Source organism: Pseudophryne corroboree, chromosome 8 (genome assembly GCF_028390025.1).
Source record: "Pseudophryne corroboree isolate aPseCor3 chromosome 8, aPseCor3.hap2, whole genome shotgun sequence".
NCBI lineage: Eukaryota > Metazoa > Chordata > Amphibia > Anura > Myobatrachidae > Pseudophryne > Pseudophryne corroboree.
In genome coordinates, this window is record NC_086451.1 from 384,272,389 (window position 1) to 384,294,916 (window position 22,528).

Genomic DNA, 22,528 nt, shown 5'->3' on the forward strand with positions numbered 1-22,528 from the left:
CAGCCTCTCGGGTTGGGCTCCGTGGTCACCAGCATCCAATCCTGAATGCCAAATCTGCGGCCCTCTAGAAGATGAGCACTCTATAACCACCACAGGAGAGACACCCTTGTCCTTGGATATAGGGTTATCCGCTGATGCATCTGAAGATGCGATCCGGACCATTTGTCCAGCAGATCCCACTGAAAAGTTCTTGCGTGAAATCTGCCGAATGGAATTGCTTCGTAGAAAGCCACCATTTTTACCAGGACCCTTGTGCAATGATGCACTGTTTTTAGGAGGTTCCTGACTAGCTCGGATAACTCCCTGGCTTTCTCTTCCGGGAGAAACACCTTTTTCTGGACTGTGTCCAGAATCATCCCTAGGCACAGCAGACGTGTCGTCGGGATCAGCTGCGATTTTGGAATATTTAGAATCCACCCGTGCCGTTGTAGCAGTATCCGAGATAGTGCTACTCCGACCTCCAACTGTTCCCTGGACTATGTCCTTATCAGGAGATCGTCCAAGTAAGGGATAATTAAGACGCCTTTTCTTCGAAGAAGAATCATCATTTCGGCCATTACCTTGGTAAAGACCCGGGGTGCCGTGGACAATCCAAACGGCAGCGTCTGAAACTGATAGTGACAGTTCTGCACCACGAACCTGAGGTACCCTTAGTGAGAAGGGCAAATTTGGGACATAGAGGTAAGCATCCCTGATGTCCCGGGACACTATATAGTCCCCTTCTTCCTGGTTCGTTATCACTGCTCTGAGTGACTCCATCTTGATTTGAACCTTTGTAAGTGTTCAAAAAATTTTTTAGAATAAGTCTCACCTAGCCTTCTGGCTTCAGTACCACAATATAGTGTGGAATAATACCCCTTTTCTTGTAGTAGGAGGGGTAATTTAATTATCACCTGCTGGGAATACAGCTTGTGAATTTTTTCCCATACTGCCTCCTTGTCGGAGGGAGACCTTGGTAAAGCAGACTTCAGGAGCCTGCGAAGGGGAAACGTCTCGACATTCCAATCTGTACCCCTGGGATACTACTTGTAGGATCCAGGGGTCCTGTACGGTCTCAGCGCCATGCTGATAACTTGTCAGAAGCGGTGGAACGCTTCTGTTCCTGGGAATGGGCTGCCTGCTGCAGTCTTCTTCCCTTTCCTCTATCCCTGGGCAGATATGATCTTATAGGGACGAAAGGACTGAGGCTGAAAAGATGGTGTCTTTTTCTGCAGAGATGTGACTTAGGGTAAAAACGGTGGATTTTCCAGCAGTTGCCGTGGCCACCAGGTCCGATGGACCGACCCCAAATAACTCCTCTTCCTTTATACGGCAATACACCTTTGTGCCGTTTGGAATCTGCATCACCTGACCACTGTCGTGTCCATAACATCTTCTGGCAGTTATGGACATCGCATTTACTCTTGATGCCAGAGTGCAAATATCCCTCTGTGCATCTCGCATATATAGAAATGCATCCTTTAAATGCTCTATAGTCAATAAAATACTGTCCCTGTCAAGGGTATCAATATTTTTAGTCAGGGAATCCGACCAAGCCACCCCAGCTCTGCACATCCAGGCTGAGGCGATCGCTGGTCGCAGTATAACACCAGTATGTGTGTATATACTTTTTATGATATTTTCCAGCCTCCTGTCAGCTGGTCCTTGAGGACGGCCCTATCTATAGACGGTACCGCCACTTGTTTTGATAAGCGTGTGAGCGCCTTATCCACCCTAAGGGGTGTTTCCCAACGCGCCCTAACTTCTGGCGGGAAAGGGTATACCGCCCATAATTTTCTATCGGGGGGAACCCACGCATCATCACACACTTTATTTAATTTATCTGATTCAGGAAAAACTATGGTAGTTTTTTCACATCCCACATAATACCCTCGTTTGTGGTACTTGTAGTATCAGAAATATGTAACACCTCCTTCATTGCCTTTAACGTGTGGCCCTAATAAGGAATACGTTTGTTTATTCACCGTCGACACTGGATTCAGTGTCCCTGTCTGTGTCTGTGTCGACCGACTAAAGTAAACGGGCGTTTTAAAACCCCTGACGGTGTTTTTGAGACGTCTGGACCGGCACTAATTGTTTGTCGGCCGTCTCATGTCGTCAACCGACCTTGCAGCGTGTTGACATTATCACGTAATTCCCTAAATAAGCCATCCATTCCGGTGTCGACTCCCTAGAGAGTGACATCACCATTACAGGCAATTGCTCCGCCTCCTCACCAACATCGTCCTCCTACATGTCGACACACACGTACCGACACACAGCACACACACAGGGAATGCTCTGATAGAGGACAGGACCCACTAGCCCTTTGGAGAGACAGAGGGAGAGTTTGCCAGCACACACCAAAAACGCTATAATTATATAGGGACAACCTTATATAAGTGTTTTCCCTTATAGCATCTTTTTTATATATTTCTAACGCCAAATTAGTGCCCCCCCTCTCTGTTTTAACCCTGTTTCTGTAGTGCAGTGCAGGGGAGAGCCTGGGAGCCTTCCCTCCAGCCTTTCTGTGAGGGAAAATGGCGCTGTGTGCTGAGGAGATAGGCCCCGCCCCTTTTTCGGCGGCCTCGTCTCCTGCTCTTAACGGATTCTGGCAGGGGTTAAATATCTCCATATAGCCTCCGGAGGCTATATGTGAGGTATTTTTAGCCAAAATAGGTATTCATTTGCCTCCCAGGGCGCCCCCCTCCCAGCGCCCTGCACCCTCAGTGACTGCCGTGTGAAGTGTGCTGAGAGGAAAATGGCGCACAGCTGCAGTGCTGTGCGCTACCTTTAGAAGACTGAGGAGTCTTCTGCCGCCGATTCTGGACCTCTTCTTACTTCAGCATCTGCAAGGGGGCCGGCGGCAAGGCTCCGGTGACCATCCAGGCTGTACCTGTGATCGTCCCTCTGGAGCTGATGTCCAGTAGCCAAGAAGCCAATCCATCCTGCACGCAGGTGAGTTCACTTCTTCTCCCCTAAGTCCCTCGTTGCAGTGATCCTGTTGCCAGCAGGACTCACTGTAAAATAAAAAACCTAAGCTAAACTTTTCTAAGCAGCTCTTTAGGAGAGCCACCTAGATTGCACCCTTCTCGGCCGGGCACAAAAATCTAACTGGCTTGGAGGAGGGTCATAGGGGGAGGAGCCAGTGCACACCACCTGATCGGAAAGCTTTACTTTTGTGCCCTGTCTCCTGCGGAGCCGCTATTCCCCATGGTCCTTTCAGGAACCCCAGCATCCACTAGGACGATAGAGAAATATATATATATATATATATATATATATATATATATATATATATATATATATACATATACAGGGATAACCTTATATAAGTGTTTTTCCCTTATATAGCTGCTGTATAGATTTATCTGCCAAATTAGTGCCCCCCCTCTCTTTGTTTTACCCTGTTTCTGTAGTGCAGGACTGCAGGGGAGAGTCAGGGAGCTTCCCTCCAACGGAGCTGTGAGGAAAAATGGCGCCAGTGTGCTGAGGAGATAGGCTCCGCCCCCTTCTCGGCGGCCGTTCTCCCGCTTTTTTATGGAAAAACAGGCATGAGTTAAATGCATCCATATAGCCCAGGAGCTATATGTGATGCATTTTTTGCCCCCTAAGGTGTTTATATTGCGTCTCAGGGCGCCCCCACCCAGCGCCCTGCACCCTCAGTGACCGAAGTGTGCTGAGAGCAATGACGCACAGCTGCGGTGCTGTGCGCTACCTTATTGAAGACAGGACGTCTTCTGCCGCCGATTTTTCCGGACCTCTTCTGCTCTTCTGGCTCTGTAAGGGGGACGGCGGCGCGGCTCTGGGACCCATCCATGGCTGGGCCTGTGATCGTCCCTCTGGAGCTAATGTCCAGTAGCCTAAGAAGCCCAATCCACTCTGCACGCAGGTGAGTTCGCTTCTTCTCCCCTTAGTCCCTCGATGCAGTGAGCCTGTTGCCAGCAGGTCTCACTGAAAATAAAAAACCTAAAACTAAACTTTTTTCTAAGCAGCTCAGGAGAGCCACCTAGACTGCACCCTTCTCGTTCGGGCACAAAAATCTAACTGAGGCTTGGAGGAGGGTCATAGGGGGAGGAGCCAGTGCACACCAGGTAGTCTTAAAGCTTTTACTTTTGTGCCCAGTCTCCTGCGGAGCCGCTATTCCCCATGGTCCTTTCGGAGTCCCCAGCATCCACTAGGACGTCAGAGAAACATTTCACTGTGGTCTAGGGGTAGTGCAATCACTAGAAACACCTGTAATTGTGGTGCCATATAAATGAAGGATAACTGGACAAGACTCCAGCATCCCGCTGTATTCTGGGTAAAGTGGGCGAGACAGGGCGACAATGCTATTTGCTATAAATTTCATCATTATAGACCTGGCCATTTACTCAAGATTACATGCCACCTGAACCTCCCTATCCTAGAAACTGACTTGCCAAAGTTGGCAAGTACGCAATGGTCTGAGGGTGTACAATCAATGCAATAGTCTTTAATAATATACACAATTGTCGGGGGACAATCTAAGTCTGTAATGGGCCCTACACACTGGCAGATAATACTGAAAGATATGAACGAGAAACCGTTCATATCTTTCAGTGTGGAGGCACCAGCGATGAACGATGCGCGGCCCTGCGCTCATTCATCGCTGGTGACCCGTCGCTTGTGCATGCAGGCCAATATGGACGATCTCGTCCAAATTTGCCTGCACTTCTATGGAGCCGGGTAACGGGGGGAGTGAAGTTCACTCCCCCCCCCCCCCCCCCGCCGCCGGGTCACCCGTCGGCAGTATCCGCCGTCGGGCAGCACGGCGTGGGATCACGCTGTGTGTAGGGCCCATCAGACATTGTTTTGAGAAAAGCAAAAAAAGGTAACTTTGCATCTTGGCAAAACCATGTTGCATGCAGATGGGGCACATGTAAAATGTGTCCAAATTAATACCCAAATTGCAGTGTAAAAATAAAGCTGTATAGCATTTGAGGGCTGCATGCAAAAGCAACTAGTATTTACTCTGCATGCAAATATAATAAATGTATTTGTTCCCCTATTACTGCAGCATGGTTTGTCCAGGTGCAAAGTTACTTTTTTTTTACTTTGCTCACAAGTCAGAATGTGTCCCTATAACTATATTGTAAAAATACTCCATGAACTTAAGATTGTAAGGTTGTGAGCAGGGCCCTCTTACCAATGTGTGCTGAGCGGTCTGTGCTAGATCGCTCAGCACACATCTTCCCCGTGTGTACAGGGCTTAAGTACATTATCTTGTAATTCCTAGCAGCTAGTACTCTAAATATAGAACCTGGCATATAATATACTAAACATAATAGAATAAAATGCCATAATGCACAATATAAAAGTCAAATTCTAGGTTTCTTAATACATAGTATGGATGTAATAAATACCTCTGTGCTGTTAGTACAAGACTGGAGGGTGACCTGTAAAAGGAGGAAACAGAGATTAGAGCGGACAGATATGAATGAGAGTATCACTTTATTTTTTACATTTGACCAAAAACAGATCACAAAATGCTTTCCTCATAAGAATAAAAAGCGCCTATATCTCTACATATCCTAGAAAGATATCTCCTGTGTTAAACCCCCATATCACTGACTAACACCGTCCGCGTAGACGTACATAGAAAGGTGGTAGTCTCCAATTTAACAAGGTCAGGTTTTCAGAGTTGGTCTCCTATAGTGAACACCATCATGTGGTCAGCAGCCTTTGAGTGTGACTCCTTTTGTGAGCATGCATAACCTAAGGCTGGGCATGTGCAGTAACAAGGCCAGGAAAGAACACAGGAGTGTCATTTGTCACCGCTGTGTACAGTGGCGGATGAATAGCTGTCATGATATGCAGTTCTCCCAGCATGAAAAGTACGACAAGTAGCCACAATACTTTACTGACCTATTCCTGCAATAATTGATGTGTGTTTCCAGAGAGTCTTAAATAGACCCCATTATATAACAAGTATTGACGTATCCAGGGGCGGATTGGGAACAAAAAGCAGCCCTGGAAAAATTTGTACTAGTGGCCCCACTTGGGCAGCACCCTCCCCCCAAGACTTTCCAGATAGTGGGCATGTCCAGCATCAAGGGGGAAGTTAAAAGGAAATCAAATCAAATATTATGAGCACATTATATGATACACCTTTAGAATTTAGGAAACTATATAATTCTTTAGAAAGATATATTTTCTTGCTTATTACACCAACTGCGTATCCCAATCACTATTCACTCAATCTTATATGTCAGCCAAGCAGGCAGAGCATATACTAGATCATCTGCAATCACAGGCTAAGTGGCAAAGACATTTTCATATATGCAAATTATTTTGCATCTTATTCATTAGGTCTATAAATAGGACCACGTCCTCAAACAAAACAGGCCCCACGGGTGCGTCAGCCCACCGGGGATCTTCCCTGTGAGCCCTATGGCCAATCCGCCTCTGGACGTATCAGTAGAGAGAGATCACTCCACAAAATAAAATCTTGTAAGCATGGTGTAAGTCACATTGGGGCAGATGTATTAACCTGGAGAAGGCATAAAAAAGTGATAAACCAGTGATATGTGCAAGGTGATAAAGGCACCAGCCAATCAGATCCTAACTGTTAATTTACATACTGGAGCTGATTGGCTGGTGCCTTTATCACCTTGCACATATCACTGGTTTATCACTTCCTTATGCCTTCTCCAGGTTAATACATCTGCCCCATTATTTCCAAAGAGTATTTTGTTCTGCACCCAGTCCGTTCTACGGTCACTTAAACACTTTGTAAATGAGACCCACATATTCCTATCTTGTATTGATTGCGGATCAATGGGAGAGGATCGAAGAAATACACTGTAGGGGGTTCGATCACCCCACCTCCCATCCTTTGTGTGTCTGTAACAAGGGTCAAGATCTCAAGCACAAAGGAAGCCACTGAATAACACAATACTTACATAGGGAGAAGGAGGTTGGGTGGTTGAAAATAGATTTGAGACTAATGTTTAGCGCTTGAGGATGCCAACCCCCCCCCCAACCTCATGGTTTTATCCACCCTCTGTATGTGGGAAAGGCATTAGTAATAGACCACATCAAAGCTGGGACAGTGAAAGCCACAGATATGGCACAGATTACAGTTATCAGCTGAATGTTATTCATCCTCTTGCAGATGTTTGAAGTGCTTTATCTCTTTTCTGTGTAATTTCCAAACACAGCCAGATAGACCATCATCACAAAGACCGTTATAAAACCTTCTTAAAGCGAAACGGTTAGGACACAATTTGCCTCACAAAACAGAGACTATACAAGAGCAATTGGAAGGTGTAAGTGGGTACACACTAGGACGACTCGCAAACGATGCAATGTCGTCAGCAACGGGACCCGACGAGCAGCGACGGCAGGGAGCCGGGGCCATGCTGCATGCAATATCACCCGCCAGGAGCGTGCATCGTCAGCGACATAGTGCATACACACTGGACGATATTGTGAATGATGTGTCTGAATCGGGCACATCGTGCCAATATCACCCTAGTGTGTACGTACCGTACTATTAAAAATATAGGATACGCTGTGTTTTCCACCATCTTGGAGTGGGTGGGGATATCAGGTGGGTGCCACCCCTGTAAAACTTCTCTAACTGCAACTTCTTCATATCCATCCTCTCAGAGATGTGGTCAGGAGACAGATGGTCACATAACCTCCCACTACATCCCGCCCCCTCACAATCCCGACAGTCGACCAACAGGGACTTTTCCCACTCGCAACACCTAAAAAATACTGTATTTGCCCAGTTTAATCTACGCTTTTCACATCTGGAGTACACACCCCTGTGAAATACAACATGTGACACTGAAGTAGTGTTTGTTTCCACTTTCAATAAAACAGGTTATGTAGTCTATTAGCATATTAAAGGTGTGGCTGCACAACAGATCAGAGCCGGCAGAAGAAGATACCTTGAAGGCACAGATCCTTGGATGGTGGCAATGGGTCACTAAAAACAATCACGGACGGGTTAAACTCACGCTGGGCGGCTGTCAGGCGTTTACAGAATGTTTAGGGTTTTGCTTACGGTGGATAACTTACCATTACTGACCATTCCAGCTTGTGCTGTTTGACTACACCAGCCAATCACTGCGTCAACTGGGCAGTGCACGTGGTCATATCTATAATAGAGGCAGGGTGTGTGTACAACACAGGCAACTGGGTTCCAAGAGCCCACACTGCACACAACCCTGGTTGTGTATCAACATGGAACGGCCAGCTGTAGGACAGTAGTCACTGTTGCCATACTCTATATTGCTACCTCAAATGGCTATTATTACATTATAAATGTATGTTGGGTTTCTATGGGTTACAGTGTATGTGGATGGATTAGATAGATACTTTTTTTTTTTTTTTATGTGCACCAAAATAGTATAAGTTCCTAGTGTATATGAGAGAGAGCGCATGGGGCAATGTTTGCTGGTTTACTCATTTCAGGACAACCTTAATATCAGATTCCTGTCTTCCTGTAACCGAGCCCCTTCTTGGTGTTATACAGAGGTCAGACTGCATTATCTGCTTTTCTCAAGTGAGACCAGAGCACCTGCAGGTTATCAGGGCGTGTGACTGGAAGAGGAAAGACTTGTTCCCTGATCCTCCAATTAGCAACTCTTCATGTTTCTAGAAGCAACTTGTTGGTTCTATGCACAGGACGCAATTTGAGATGATTTTTGGAGTTGGGCAATGATAAACGGAGTCCCGTTATTTAGATCAGTAACATTTGATTTAAGATTTATGTGACAAATACATATTCAGTACCCAAGTTCTCCAGATTTCTGCTTGTGGCTTAGTTTCGGTAGTTTATAGTATCAGATGGGATGAGGGCTCTGTAATCAATTCTGATCACACTAAGGGTAGGATTGCAAAGACAACAAAATAAACACTGTTATTGGAGCGCGCTGACGTTTTTGCCAATAAGGGTTTTTCTTTTTTGCGTCTTTGCAATCCCTCCCTCAGAGTACCCAGTATTCACCTCCTGGGAGCATCGCTAATGTTTCTAGCCTTACATTTAGGAATATCCCCACCACTCCCCTAATAGTTTGCCCTGAACAGAGATTTATTGTATCCAGTGTCTGTCTGTGTATATATTATATATTATATATATATATATATATATATATATATATATATATTATATATATTTTTTTTTATTTTTTTATTACACACGCTAATTTCAGATCACACCTGGCATTCTTTCAACCCACCCTGCACTTTCCTTTAGGTCCCAAAGAATGACTTTTTTTTTTTCCGTTTGTTTATTTGGGTTCTCTAGGAGTCTCAATTATAGGACTACAGGGAAATTGACATAGGAAAAAATAATCTGGACAGACAGACATCGTATATCTAAGAACTTGTTTTGTAGCAAGAAGGACTTACTGGATATACCCAGTGCAATTTGCCTTTGTACTGTACTCCATACTTGCCTCTTCTAGGTGACCTGACTGTCCATCCACACCCACGGAACAGGACAGGGCATAACAAGAACATAAAATAGTAATGATACCATCTCTGCTCAATTTTTTAGCAGAGCAGTTTTATGTAATCACTAAATATCACGTGACGCTGCTCTGCTCCAAAAACAGAATGGGTAATATAATATCCTCACCTGTAGGCTGCTTCTCCTCTGCTCATCTGTGTCCATGTCCAGGAGATCATCAATGTTCACTTCATCTGGCATGTCCATCTCCTGAAAGAAAATGAACATGGGTTGGTGTGAGGAAAGGGTTAATCCTGAGAGCTAAAACAGGGCTGATATTCACATCGCCATCACATTTGTGTGGCGGAAGCAGCAGAGGAGGGGTATACATTGCATGTCTCCAGGATGGCTGATCTGTCCCTCAGGGACACTATATTCAATGATTATGCAGAAGGCACAGTTCCTGGAAGAAGTCAAATATCCACTGGGTAACAGAGCCTGGGCTAAGTGTGTTATCATGGAGCCATTCAGAGGTCGCTCGGTTAACTCAGCAAAATTACCTCGCAGGAGGCACTTCAGTGTGCGACATTCCTAAAAGCAAGCCTTAACCGATGGAACTGTCATCCACTACATGGGACGAAACCAATATTTAGTAGTTGGGGCTGGCGCTTGTATAGAGGCATGGTTTTTAGCCAGCCTGGGTACGTCATGGGTGGAACAGGAGCATGGGGAATTTGGTCAACATTTTTCAGACCAAGCATGTTGGTAGATATGTTTTGGTCACTTTACACCTAAGCTTGTTTTCAGGAGCTACAGACTAGAATCCAGGCATCTGATTAAGTCTAAATGGTTATATACACAGGAAACTAACTGGTGTCGTTTCTTTAGCTTTCATTTGTGGGGTTTTCTAGACAGGCCCCATAGTTCTCTTTAATGCTGTCTGATTATTGTGTAATTAGCTATCAGTGGTATTGGATGCTTGGTGCAGCATACTCTTGTGATTAACTATCACAGATACACAGTGACTGGAGCAAGGAATAACTACACAATATCTATTTAGGAATACAATTATAACGGCCATAGATATAAATCAGTATAAAGATCAATAAATTGCTAAACCAAACGACAGTCCCTGACATTGTAACTTAAATGATATATGTTGGATTTACTAAAATTGGCTATTTAGGCAGTTGTCTAGTAAGTGTATATATACACATAAATGGAGATTACGTATTTAGGGTATCCGGGTATAAATATCTGGCCTGTACATACTTTACAGCCTCTAACCCCTTATGATTACACAGAGCATTATATGCAGTACCTTGCAACTTTTCATGGGAAAAATCAGTGACAAACAAGGGCATGCACATGGAAAGGGTGAATGATCTTACATCAAGGAGGCCTGACTAGCGTTTCCAATGTGGTGCCTCCCCCCCCCCACCACCACCACCACCACAACCACAACCACCACTTTCCCTACAATCAGCTTCTAAACACAATGCAATGAACATGTTCACTTCTGTTCTGCCGAGCCTCAGTGGTCAGTATACCTTGCAACCTTCCTGCGTAATCTAGACTGCTGGAGCTGAAACGCAAGTTATATGACTGGACAGAATATAATAGGGCAGGATATAGTAAATGACTTTGCTGATTAAAAAGCGCATCTTCCAAAGACACCATGTACTGCACTTTGTAGGTTCATTTTAGGTTTGTTTACTAACGTTAATTATAATGTATTTTTACTTTAATGACTCTTCTTCAGTAACATATAATATATACTGCCTATACGCTATACACTATACGTTATATAGTAGTACATGATGAAATACCTAAGCTATACTGTTAAATCACAGAGAGAACATGGTTTTGCGTCACATGGAAGATAGGCAATTCAGCACATTAATGAATGATGTGAGGTTTCCAGTGCTCCCATTACTTTATACTGATCTCTGGATAATCTCTCTGGTTAATGTCATCTAGCTTCCTCTAAGAAACATACAAGCATCTCATTACCGGTACGAGATACCCTAAATGCAACCTGCTAAACACACTGGAGATCCAACTGACTTCTGCGCTACCCTGAATAACCAGCTGTTCTGCAGGGGATGCGGTTACATTGCCGACCCCTGAAACCCGACCACTGACAATGTCGACAGCCGGAATCCCAGCTACCAGGGGCTATTCCCACTCGTGGGTGTCCACGACACCCATTGAGTGGAAATAGAATCTGTGGCAAGCCCGCAAGGGGCTTCAATGCGCTTGCCACCCTGCCAGCGTTCTGGTGGTTGGGAGCCTGGCGTTGGTATGTTGACCGCAGGGATCCCGGCCTCCCATACCCATTCTGCAGAGGTGTGTCTAGGTCTCAGTCACCCACAGACATATGCACAGTGTGATAGGACTGCTTTGCGAACGTCTATGAATCGGGCCTTCTGTGTACTGTCGAAGTCGAAAAATATTGTAATGCATATACCCTGTACTAACCCCATACACATGCCCGCTGCGCATGCACTCAGTCCTCAATTTGCGTAGGATCGCTCCTGCGATCATGCGCGTGGTATAGGTATTTACGGCGGAGTTTGTGGGCGCATAGAGGGTTATTAGAACATTACATATTTAACCCAAATAGTGCATTTTGTACACATAGTTCCCCTACACCACATCAGCGAGTATCAACAGTTTAAACAGTTCCAGGACTAAGGGATTCGCCTTTGCATGATAGGAAGGGTCAGATAAAGGTTGGAAGGTGATGTCTAGTAGGGTATTTTAAGGGTAACATTCCGGTGTTGGTTAGAGAAAGATCGCATGTTCCAGCGTATAGTTATGTGCAGAAGTAGAATATAGATATTAACTGTATTTACTGTATATTATGTATGCGGCGGGAATCCAGTGGATACCACCCACCAGAGCAGTTGGGGAAAGACATCGCCCATCTTTTCAAATCAACCTATGACCTCTCCTGTAATGAAAAGACACATCTCTGTGTCCAATGGACAATGAGATTACAGTGACCATTGTATTGTGTATGTAAGTTGTGTATAAAAAGACCAATGTTGCCTGGCCGGTCAGAAGACTCTGAACGCTTTCTACCTGACAAGCGGAGGACCGGCCGGGTTGCGCTTGCGAACATTCTCACGTATGTACATTCTCTGTAGCCATTATTCTGTTTTAGATTTATCTTGTTAGCCTGTAGTGTACGATTTGTACTGTTTTACCTTTTGAAATAATCCACGGTGGCCTTAGAACCCTGTGGTTTCAACTACAAATCGGTGTTGTGTCCTCACTTTCCTGCAAGGGTTTAAGAGCATATTTAACTGTATAAGGTTTATAAGTATTGATAAGGTGTACGCAGTGCGGGTACTTTATACCGCCAGTGCTACTTAAGGTTTAAAGTATAACATCGTTGCAGTACTTTGCTGCTAAGGGTTTAAAGTGTAATCATATCATTGCATTGTAACACTAACAAGGTTTAAAGGTTATCAATTGTGTGTGCACGCGCTGTGCGTACTCTGTACACTCAGCGCGGCGTGTGTACGCCAAGTACGTACCACGTACGGGACTCTGTACGCAAATAGCGTACAAAGTGCGTAGCACGTGTATTCATTGTAGCTGCCATAGCAGCTCCACGGTAAAAGTGTATCTAGAGGTATAGCTTTATGGTTTAAGATAATATCGACATTATCAGTACATATATTTTCACTGAAGCTCATGTGTTTACAGACCAAGATGGCGGCAGAATTTTACACATGCAAAGGGGAGGAGCTTGACAGAGTGAACGCTATCCTAGTAGAAACCAGATTTCCTTTTTCTTAAGGATGTGCAACCATCTCCAATTACTGAAAAAAAGAAAAAAAAAGAAACGCGATGTTCATGCCTGATCACCAATATATGGATCGGTTCTGGAGACTTCAAGCAGCGATAAATGACCTATTCCCTAGCATCTCCTGCTTTACTGCGCATTTTCCTTTTTTACATGCGCAGATGAGGAGATTTTACCAGCCAACCTAACCACATGTGCGCCAACAAATTTCCTGTGCATGCGCCCGCACTTTCTGCGGGGGGGGAGGGGCAGAAAAAGCGATCGCCTCTGTCTGACAATCAGGCAGAGGCGATCGCAGGGCGGGAACGCTCCATTTCCAGGTAGGAGACGGAGCGCTGCGTGGGCAGGGCGGCATGAACGGGGCGTGTCGTGGGCTAAAATGGCACCAAGTCTCCTGCAGGCGCAGCTAAGCTGCAGAATTTTTATGATGAAGCAGAAATTGCGAGGCGCTCGCAATTTCTGCTTCATCAAGGGGAAGAGGGGGGGGGGGGAGGCACAGAGCAGCATGCCTTGCCCAGCGATGGGCGGCCCCCAGCATGCGATCCAAAGGATAGCAAATTCTGCTGATTAATCCTTACTGAATTAGCCCCCAAATGTGATAGCCCACAATTTGTGGAAGCCAGTGTGATTCCAGCAATCAGTGAAGCACGCAGGTTTTTTTTTTTGTAGTACCCAGAAACCATTATGGTTGGCCAATTTTTTCCCCCAGAGTGGTGTCTCCATCTCAGCAAAAACAGCAGTTGGGGGGAGCCGCTTGCGCATGCCCAACGCAGCATCTCCTTCCGCCACCATCTTTAAATCTAGAGACTATCTCACCAGAGTTGCGCTGGTTCTTGCAAATTGCAGACTGTTACAATTAGCCCCGTGCATAACGGGAGACTTTTACAACTCACTGCACTGGAAACACGCTTCTTGTTTTCTGAAGAGTCACACCTTGATGTTCACGAAGGGGTACAATGAAACGCTTTCCACTGCTTCTCTTACGTGACCTGCCCAATATTTAAAGGTATGTAGGGAAACAGACTGTCATATAAATTAATTTATATACTATATAGGTAAGTACCATCCTCATGAATTGGCTTAGCCTACAAAATGGCTGCCTCTATTGTGTGTAGGTGCTAGATTAATTGTACATACAATGTTGTAGGTCATACAAAGTAATAAATAAAAGGGGAAAATATATGTTTTTAGGTACAGAGTAAGTGTTGGTAAATAAAGTGCAGTGTTACCCAGCTCGGGTCACCTGGTCACACCAGCTTATACAGAGGGACCCAGCTGCCATATTAGCAGATAATTGGCTGATACCCCCTGGGAGAGAATGTGACACTCAGAGAGGGGGATGTGCTCCCCCAGGGAACACTAATCACTGTCACATACACACAAAGTCCATTCAAGATTATTGGAAGATGAATGATAGATGTCTCAGAGAAGCTGCTCGTGGCTGGGGACTGAATGAATAATTCATACCAAGTGTGTGTATGGAAATAGGAACATGATGAATTCTATAGGCACATGAAGGTTTAGGGTTTCAGGACTACAGAAATATATGTGTGTGTGTGTGTGTGTGTGTGTGTGTGTGTGTATACACACACTGGATTGTACTGGGCATATGGTCAATAGGCTGGACACAGAGCTATATATGGTGGTCAATAGAACGGTAAGCGTGGCATGCATACTGTGGGCATGAGCACGATGACATAGCTTTATATGTTGTACAGCATGCATTGGCATGATGCTGATAACCTGGGAATACACACAGCTGGGCGTAATGCTGTATGACGCTCTTATGTGGCATGCTGGGCAGTAAGGGGGGGGGGGGGGGTGCTGGACAGGAGGCAGCCATGCTAGGTATTATAAGCTCTATGTGGTGGGACTTAATATTCACTATTCTTTCAAAGAGGTTTAACAATAGGATGCCCAAACTAGTTCTCTGACCTGGGCCCCATCTTGTGTAAAACGAGTATATTTAGTATTTTATTTTCTGGGTTTTGCTAATTGGCCAGGAAAGAACATGTAAAAACATTAAACATAACTGCAGTTATTAATGATGTAACACACAACACTGCAAGCCTTATTTGCAGCCCAGAGGAACCCTCCTCCCCAGCAAAACACTTCATTTTGCAAAAATGAACCTAGTTATTCTAAACCTGGATACATGCCACATGCCGGTTTTTGCAACCGACTCTGGAAAATCACTTTGCACCTACTGTTGCAGGATCAGATCCAGCGTTTCGCATTCAAGACAAAGGATTACTTACTATGGGGGGTTATTCAGTAAGGATTGCAGATTCCTCTTATCAGCAGAATCTGCAATCCTTTGTATCGCATGGGAGCCGCCCATCGCAGGGCAAGGCTGCCCTGCATGCTAAATGGCCAACCCGGTGACCGCCAGCAACTGTGGACGACCCCCTGCAGCCGCAGTTACGCTGCGTACGTAGGCGGTCTACCGACATTTTCTTGATTGGAGCGACCTGCCCCCATTTTCGATGTGCTGCCCCCGCATCAGTGATTCGTCGCCCCGTTAACGCCTCTGCCGGTCAGTCAGGCAGAGGAGTTCACAGTCAATGACATCAGATCACATTGACTGCTAGCACACACGCAGGACGTGACCTCCATGTGCGCATTGGCGCCGTCAAAGGGGTTAGCTGACTAACCCCAATGTCACTTCATCATGCAGCCATCTATCACTATAGGATACCTACCTGACCCCTCAAGATGTTTTATCACATTGGGGCAGATGTATTAAGCCTGGAGAAGTGATAAAAGCAGTGATAAGTGCAAGGTGATAACGCACCAGCCAATCATTACAGATTTGAAAAATGACAGGAGCTGACTGGCTGGTGTGTTATCACCTTCCAATTATCACTGCTTTATCCCTTCTCCAGGATTAATACATCAGCCCCAGGGCTTAAAGTGAGCCGGAACGGGGCGGAACTGCGTTCCGTCAGTCCCACTTGGGAGACGGAATGCAGTTCCGCCTCCTCCAGCTCACCTAACCAGATGTGTGCCTGGCACTGCAGGGAGATGCCGGGTGCCCGCTGAGATTGTGTTACCAGCGGGCGCCCGGCTCTCTCTCCACAGCGGAAGCCGGCGGCAGGAGCTCACTACTGAGCTCCGGCTTCTGGCTCTGTAGGTGTGCGCTATGGGAGAGATGTCATGACGTCTCTCTCATAGTGCCGGGGAGCGGACGCCAGGAAGACTGCAGCGGTCGGACGCGGGAGCGGGGCTTGGCGAGTATGGTCGGTGTTTTGTTTTTTTATATGTGTGACTGCTTCTACTGGGGGCAAGCTACAAGGGGGCGTTACTAATGGGGCCAACTACTGGGGGCAAACAACATGGGGGCATTAGGACATTTGGACCTGTGGACATCTACCGACATCCAGGATTACTGGATCGTGGACTAATTATTTGGAGCCTTGGTGCCGCTGTGTATTAGGAGTGTCTATCAGGAACCCTACAATTGCGTGCTGGAGCCATTGCCAACTGGACCACCACCTACGGGCCATTTACATCGTCACTACTGGACTGGTAAATATTTGGAACTGACAGTCCTTACAGCAATAAAAGCTATTAATTAATTTTTATTATATTGTGTGTTGTAATAGTAAGGCAAAGATTTCTTCCTTATAAATATTTAATAAATAACCTATCAATTGTTTTTTTTTAAAACACACCTGTCTGTTTGTATGAATGTAGTTAGCACTGTGTTGCTTTTATATTACTACTGGGGGGCATTACCACTGGGGGCTAAACTACATGGGGCAAACTACGTGAGGGCATTACCACTGGGAGGCTAAACTAAAGGGGGGTAAACTACTGGGGTCATAACTGCAGGGGTATTACCACTGGGGGCTAAACTACTGTGGCCATAACTACTGGGGCTAAATGACTGGGCCCTGGGGGCATTACTACAGGTGACATTACTACTGGGGAGGGGGGGGAGGGGGAGAAAAACTACACAGGGGCATTACCGTTAAGGGCACAACTAATGAGGGCATTGTAAAGGGGGCACTTCATATGGGGCATCACTCCTGGGGACATAAGGGGCACTACTACGGGGGGCTTCGCGTAAGGAGCACCGCTACTATGGGCTCTATATTAGGGGCACTACCAGCACAGTGGACATTGAATAAGGAGCACTACTACTGTGGGCATTGTAAAAGGGGTGCTACAGCTGTGGGCATTATGTGTATTACGGGGTTCTACTACTGTGGGCATTATGTGTATTAGCGATGCTACTACTGTGGGCATTATTACTATTGTGTGACCACGCCCCTTTTTTGAGGCTACACCCTTTTGAGGCACCACCTCTCTAGGAACACTTTAAGAACTGATCTGCCCCATTGTTAGAATTTTGCTGTCCCCTGAAGTATACATAACTGTAGTGTCCAATAATTGCTCCCATCCACTTTCAATTCCAGTTATTAAAAAAAATTAAAAATAAATAACTTTTAGATCTGTCATATTTTATTTTTCCCATAGAGCATGAGAGCACCTAGACTTCAATTAGCTAGGAACGCCTGCCCACGAGAAAATGTTGCACCACCTGCAGAAGCAAAGCAGCACAGAAGAGATCAAGGTATCTCTAGTCATATCTAGACTACATTTATATGTATGCAGTGTAAATATAACTACTCTATGTTATTTCATGCTTATGACATAAGAATTTCAACATTTGTTCCAGAGGGTGTGTCAAGTGAAATATATCATAAAATAGAAGACTCTTACTCCATAGATACTTTTATAAATATACCTATGTGGGTAGAGTTCCCCTTAACTCTCAATGGGGTCAATTCAATTCGGCAACTTAAGAATAGCGCCGGGAATTAGCTCCCGACGCTATTCAATTCAGCTGCTAGTGACCCGCAATTGTCGGGAATTCTTCTCTCATCCCCGGGGGATGAGAGAAGAAACCCGACAAAAGTGCTGCCTCGCGGCCGGCGCGTGGCTGATTCTGTCGGGAATCAGCATCGCCGCGGGTAGTTAAGTCGGAGAATGCCCGTTCTCCCGACAAAACTACCTGTTAAGTCGGCGAGAACGGGACATCGCCGACTTAACTGGAGCTGAATTGAATAGCGTCGGGAGCTAATTCCCGGCGCTATTCTTAAGTTGCCGAATAGAATCGACCCCAATGTGTCACCCTGTTATCATTCCATCATTTACTTCTCAGGAATTGTATTGTCCTATTGCTCTCATTAACCCTCATCCAGTATAATAAAAGGCTAACGCTGCTCCTCAACTTTATGGGGGAATTAAAGTGTTTTGCGCGCGGCCACTAGATGGCGCCCTATGGAGCAATTCAAGTGTTGCACTGTTCGGGCTCGCACAGCTGCCGACACTGACATTATTGTTATGTTGTTCCGTCATTCTGACGGGCTAGTAGCTAATACCCTTATACAGTGTATCCTTTTATTAACTCAGGGCAGATGCATTAAGCCTGGAGAAGTGATAGATCAGTGATAACGTACTAGCCAATCATTATGGATTTGAACAATGACAGTTAAGAGCGGATTGGCTGGGGCGTAATCACCTAGCGCTTATCACCTCTTTATCCCTTCTCCAGGCTTAATACATCTGCCCAACAGTGTCCCTTTACTCCAATCCTCACACATCTCATGTTTTCAGGATTTATTTTTTCATGCACAGGTAACTAAAGTTGGGCATACACTATACAATTATCTGACAGATAATCTGTGGTTGGACTGAAGACCTGGTAATGGATGAGAGCAACTGACAATCAACCATTTGCTACCAAACATTGGAAAATGAAATACAAATTGGTTAAATGACAGACAGGTTTTGTCCATTTTCCAGTGTTTGGTAGTAAATGGTTGATTGTCAGATGCTCTCATACCAGGTTTTCATTCCAACCACAGATTATCTGCCAGATAATTGTATAGTGTATGCCCAGCTTTACTCTATTTGGCTAGGTCCATAATTATCCCACCTGCATCCACAGATATAAATAATGAGCTATTGTGGGTGTGTGAAACACTGGTTTAACTCTATCATCACCCCTAGGACACTCACCCTGCCCTGGTATAGCTGCTCAATACTGTCATCTATCCACTTCTCCACATCCAGCCTTTTCTGCAGCTCCTTGCGGTCATACTTCACCGTGACTCTGGCTTGTCTCCGCTGTATGGCTTGTCCTGAATCTCGGCTCCTGGACGGAGAATGGGTTTTATTGATCAGTCTCTTCCCAACCTTATTTGCAGCCATTCCTGAAAGTCCTGTTCTGAGTAGATTAGGTATTGAGGGCAGGAGATAAGGCTTGTGGGGTCTTCAGTTCAGGGTAATCAATTCATTCAGTAAAGACAAAGATTTCTCAGGCATTGCCAGAAGAGTAATTACAGATGTCCAAGTGAGGGTTTTCCGCAGGCTACTAATGTGATGTAAGAGTCATAAATGAATATGATCAGTGACTTTAATGTTCATCCCGCATGGATAAGTACTCCAGTAATAGCTGTCCCACTATAGATCAGAAGTCTATGAGCAATAATAGATCTCCAGTTATCAATCAACACATTCAGGACTGTATCACAGATACGCAGATTTGCTGTTAGACTGTTATCTCCACGTGTCCAAATAATCCAGAACAATACAAAGGACTTACTGTGATAGAGACAGACATGCTCTTGTGATATGGTGTTAGTGCTGGGTTCGCTCTAATCCTGTGATGTGCTCAATGCCACTCCTCACACGTGCTTTTATGGCTGCACTACAGCTGTAGCGGTGTACATCCTAGCCCTGCAACTCTCAGACTGTCACTGACACAGCAGCACAATGTCTCTGACTGAGCATGTGGGGAGGGGAGGAGCTCTTGTGCAAATCACTGTAGTGTATTGTGCTGAATACTTATCACCCATGGCCAGCAGGACACAAACCTCCAGGTCAAACCTCCCCGCAGACCTCCCGTAAGGTTTGCACACACTGTGAGATAAATCTTTAAAGGGGGGTAAACACAGAGCGGGTTCTGGAATGAATGGTCGACAATGTTAAGGTTAACACTCATTAGGTCGACCACTATTGGTCGACATTGGCATGGTCGACATGGACTAATAGTCGACACATGAAAATGGTTGACACATGAAAAGGTCGACATGATTTTTTTTAAACCATTTTTGGTGTCGTTTCCTGCGTAAAGTGACGGGGAACCCCAAATAGTGTACCGCGTCCCCTCGCAGCTTTGGGCAGGTTACCATTCCCAGTTGTAGTCCACGTGGATCGTAAAGTATGAAAAAGTTCCAAAATAGAAAAAAAAGTGAAAAACTCATGTCGACCTTTTCATGTGGCGACCTTTCATGTGGCGACCATTTCCATGTGTCGACCATTAGTCCATGTCGACAATGTCAACCACTAGTGGTCGACCTAATGAGTGTCGACCTTAACACTGTCGACCATCTGACCGGATACCCATGTGCGGTCCCGCACGTCGTTATCGCCGGTGCTAGATTGGCCTGCATGCAGGCACAATTTAGCAGGTCGCTTATTTCACCGCTTGGTGAAATTAGCTGCCCCCCCCCCCCCTTCCGTCCCCTCTCGCTCAGCACACATTGCGCTGTGCTAAGCGGGGGGAGAGATGTGTGCTGAGTGGTCTGTGCTAGACCGCTTAGCACTCATCTCCCGCCACCTCTCCCAGTATGTACGGTCCTTGAGATTTTGACTCTATAGTCATAATCTTAAGGAAAGTTAATGCACATCTAAAGGTGTTAGGCAGCTTGCGATACCGATTCGATCCCGATGCGCGCTCCCGTGGGGTCGGTATTGCAAGGCTAGATAGACTGTGCAGACAAGTCAATCTTGACTATCTAGTGCAGTGGTTCTTAACCGCGGTCCTCAAGTACCCCCAACAGTTCATATTTTCCAGGTCTCCTCACAGGATTGCAAGTGAAATAATTAGCTCAACCTGTGGGTCTTTTAAAATGTGAGTGAGTAATGAATATACCTGTTCAACTGCTAGGTGGCCTGGAAAACATGAACTGTTGGGGGTACTTGGGGGTACTTGAGGACCGAGGTTGAGAACCACTGATCTGGGCCCTCATTCCGAGTTGATCGCTCGCTAGCTGCTTTTAGCAGCAGTGCACACGCTAGGCCGCCGCCCTCTGGGAGTGTATCTTAGCTTAGCAGAAGTGCGAACGAAAGGTTAGCAGAACTGCTCGTGAAATTCTTCATGCAGTTTCTGAGCAGCTCCAAACCTACTCCTACCTTGCGATCACTTCAGTCAGTTTAGTTTCTGTTTTGAAGTCACAAACGTTTGGCCAGCCACTCCCCCGTTTCCCCACACTCCCGGAAAACGGTCAGTTACCACCCAGAAACACCCACTTCCTGTCAATCACTCACCGATCAGCAAAGCGACAGAAAAGCGTCGCTCGCCCTTGTGTAAAACTGCATAGTTTTGTGTGAAAGTACTTCACGCATGCGTACTGCAGCCCGAACGCATGCACAGAAGTGCCGATTTTTAGCCTGATCGCTGTGCTGCGAACAACGGCAGCTAGTGATCAACTCGGAATGACCGCCCTAGTGCACTATCTAGTACAAAGTATAGTCAAAATTGGCACTTAGTCCATTTGTATGGAAAAATCTCCAGTGCACCTTCGAACTTCCGTCAATTTCTTTCCTCGGATATATCATCTCGGGCACAGAGCTTCGTATGGATCCGGAAAAAGTTAAAGCCATCTGGGATTGGACTCAACCACTCTCGTTGAAAGCGGTGCAAAGATTCCTGGGCTTTGCTAATTACTACCGGAATTCATTAAGGGATTCTCCACCATAGTAGCACCCATTACCTGCCTGACCAAGAAAGGCTTTAAACCAAGTCTATGGCCTCCTGAAGCCGTGGAGGCATTTTCTCAGTTGAAATCAGCCTTTATGTCCGCTCTGGTGCTTCAGCAGCCTAATCTTGAGAAGTCTTTTTTCCTAGAAGTAGATGCATCCTCAGCTGGTGTAGGAGCTGTTCTTTTGCAGTACTCTTCGGATGGGAATTTACATCCGTGTGGCTACTACTCCCAGAAATTTTTGCCTGCAGAACGAAACTATTCCATAGGAGACCAGGAACTTTTGGCAATAAAATCTGCCCTGGAGGAGTGGAGATATTTACTGGAGGGTGCTAAACATCTTATTACTAACTATACCAATCACAAGAATTTGCTCTACATTAGGACCGCTCAATGTCTTAATCCTTGCCAAGCTTGATGGGCACTCTTTTTCACTCTGTTTTCATTTATCATTAAGTATCCGGCCGGGACTCTCAATGCAAAAGCTGACACTCCCTGACCACCTCTGACGAAGAGAGTTCGGTTGAGAAG

General features: G+C 45.6%; 1 protein-coding gene across 1 annotated transcript in view; it reads right to left on the minus strand.

The window, feature by feature from the left end:
* The window catches only part of PPP1R14A (protein phosphatase 1 regulatory inhibitor subunit 14A), a 42,171-nt gene extending 22,134 nt beyond the window's left edge, over window positions 1-20,037 (minus strand). The window contains exons 1-3 of the mRNA XM_063937647.1: window positions 19,251-20,037; window positions 9,593-9,673; window positions 5,364-5,396 (exon numbers count right to left, since the gene is read on the minus strand). Coding sequence (XP_063793717.1) covers window positions 5,364-5,396; window positions 9,593-9,673; window positions 19,251-19,442 — 306 coding nt within the window. The 5' untranslated portion in view covers window positions 19,443-20,037. The remainder of the gene's footprint in view (window positions 1-5,363; window positions 5,397-9,592; window positions 9,674-19,250) is intronic.
* Window positions 20,038-22,528: the final 2,491 nt, after the last annotated feature.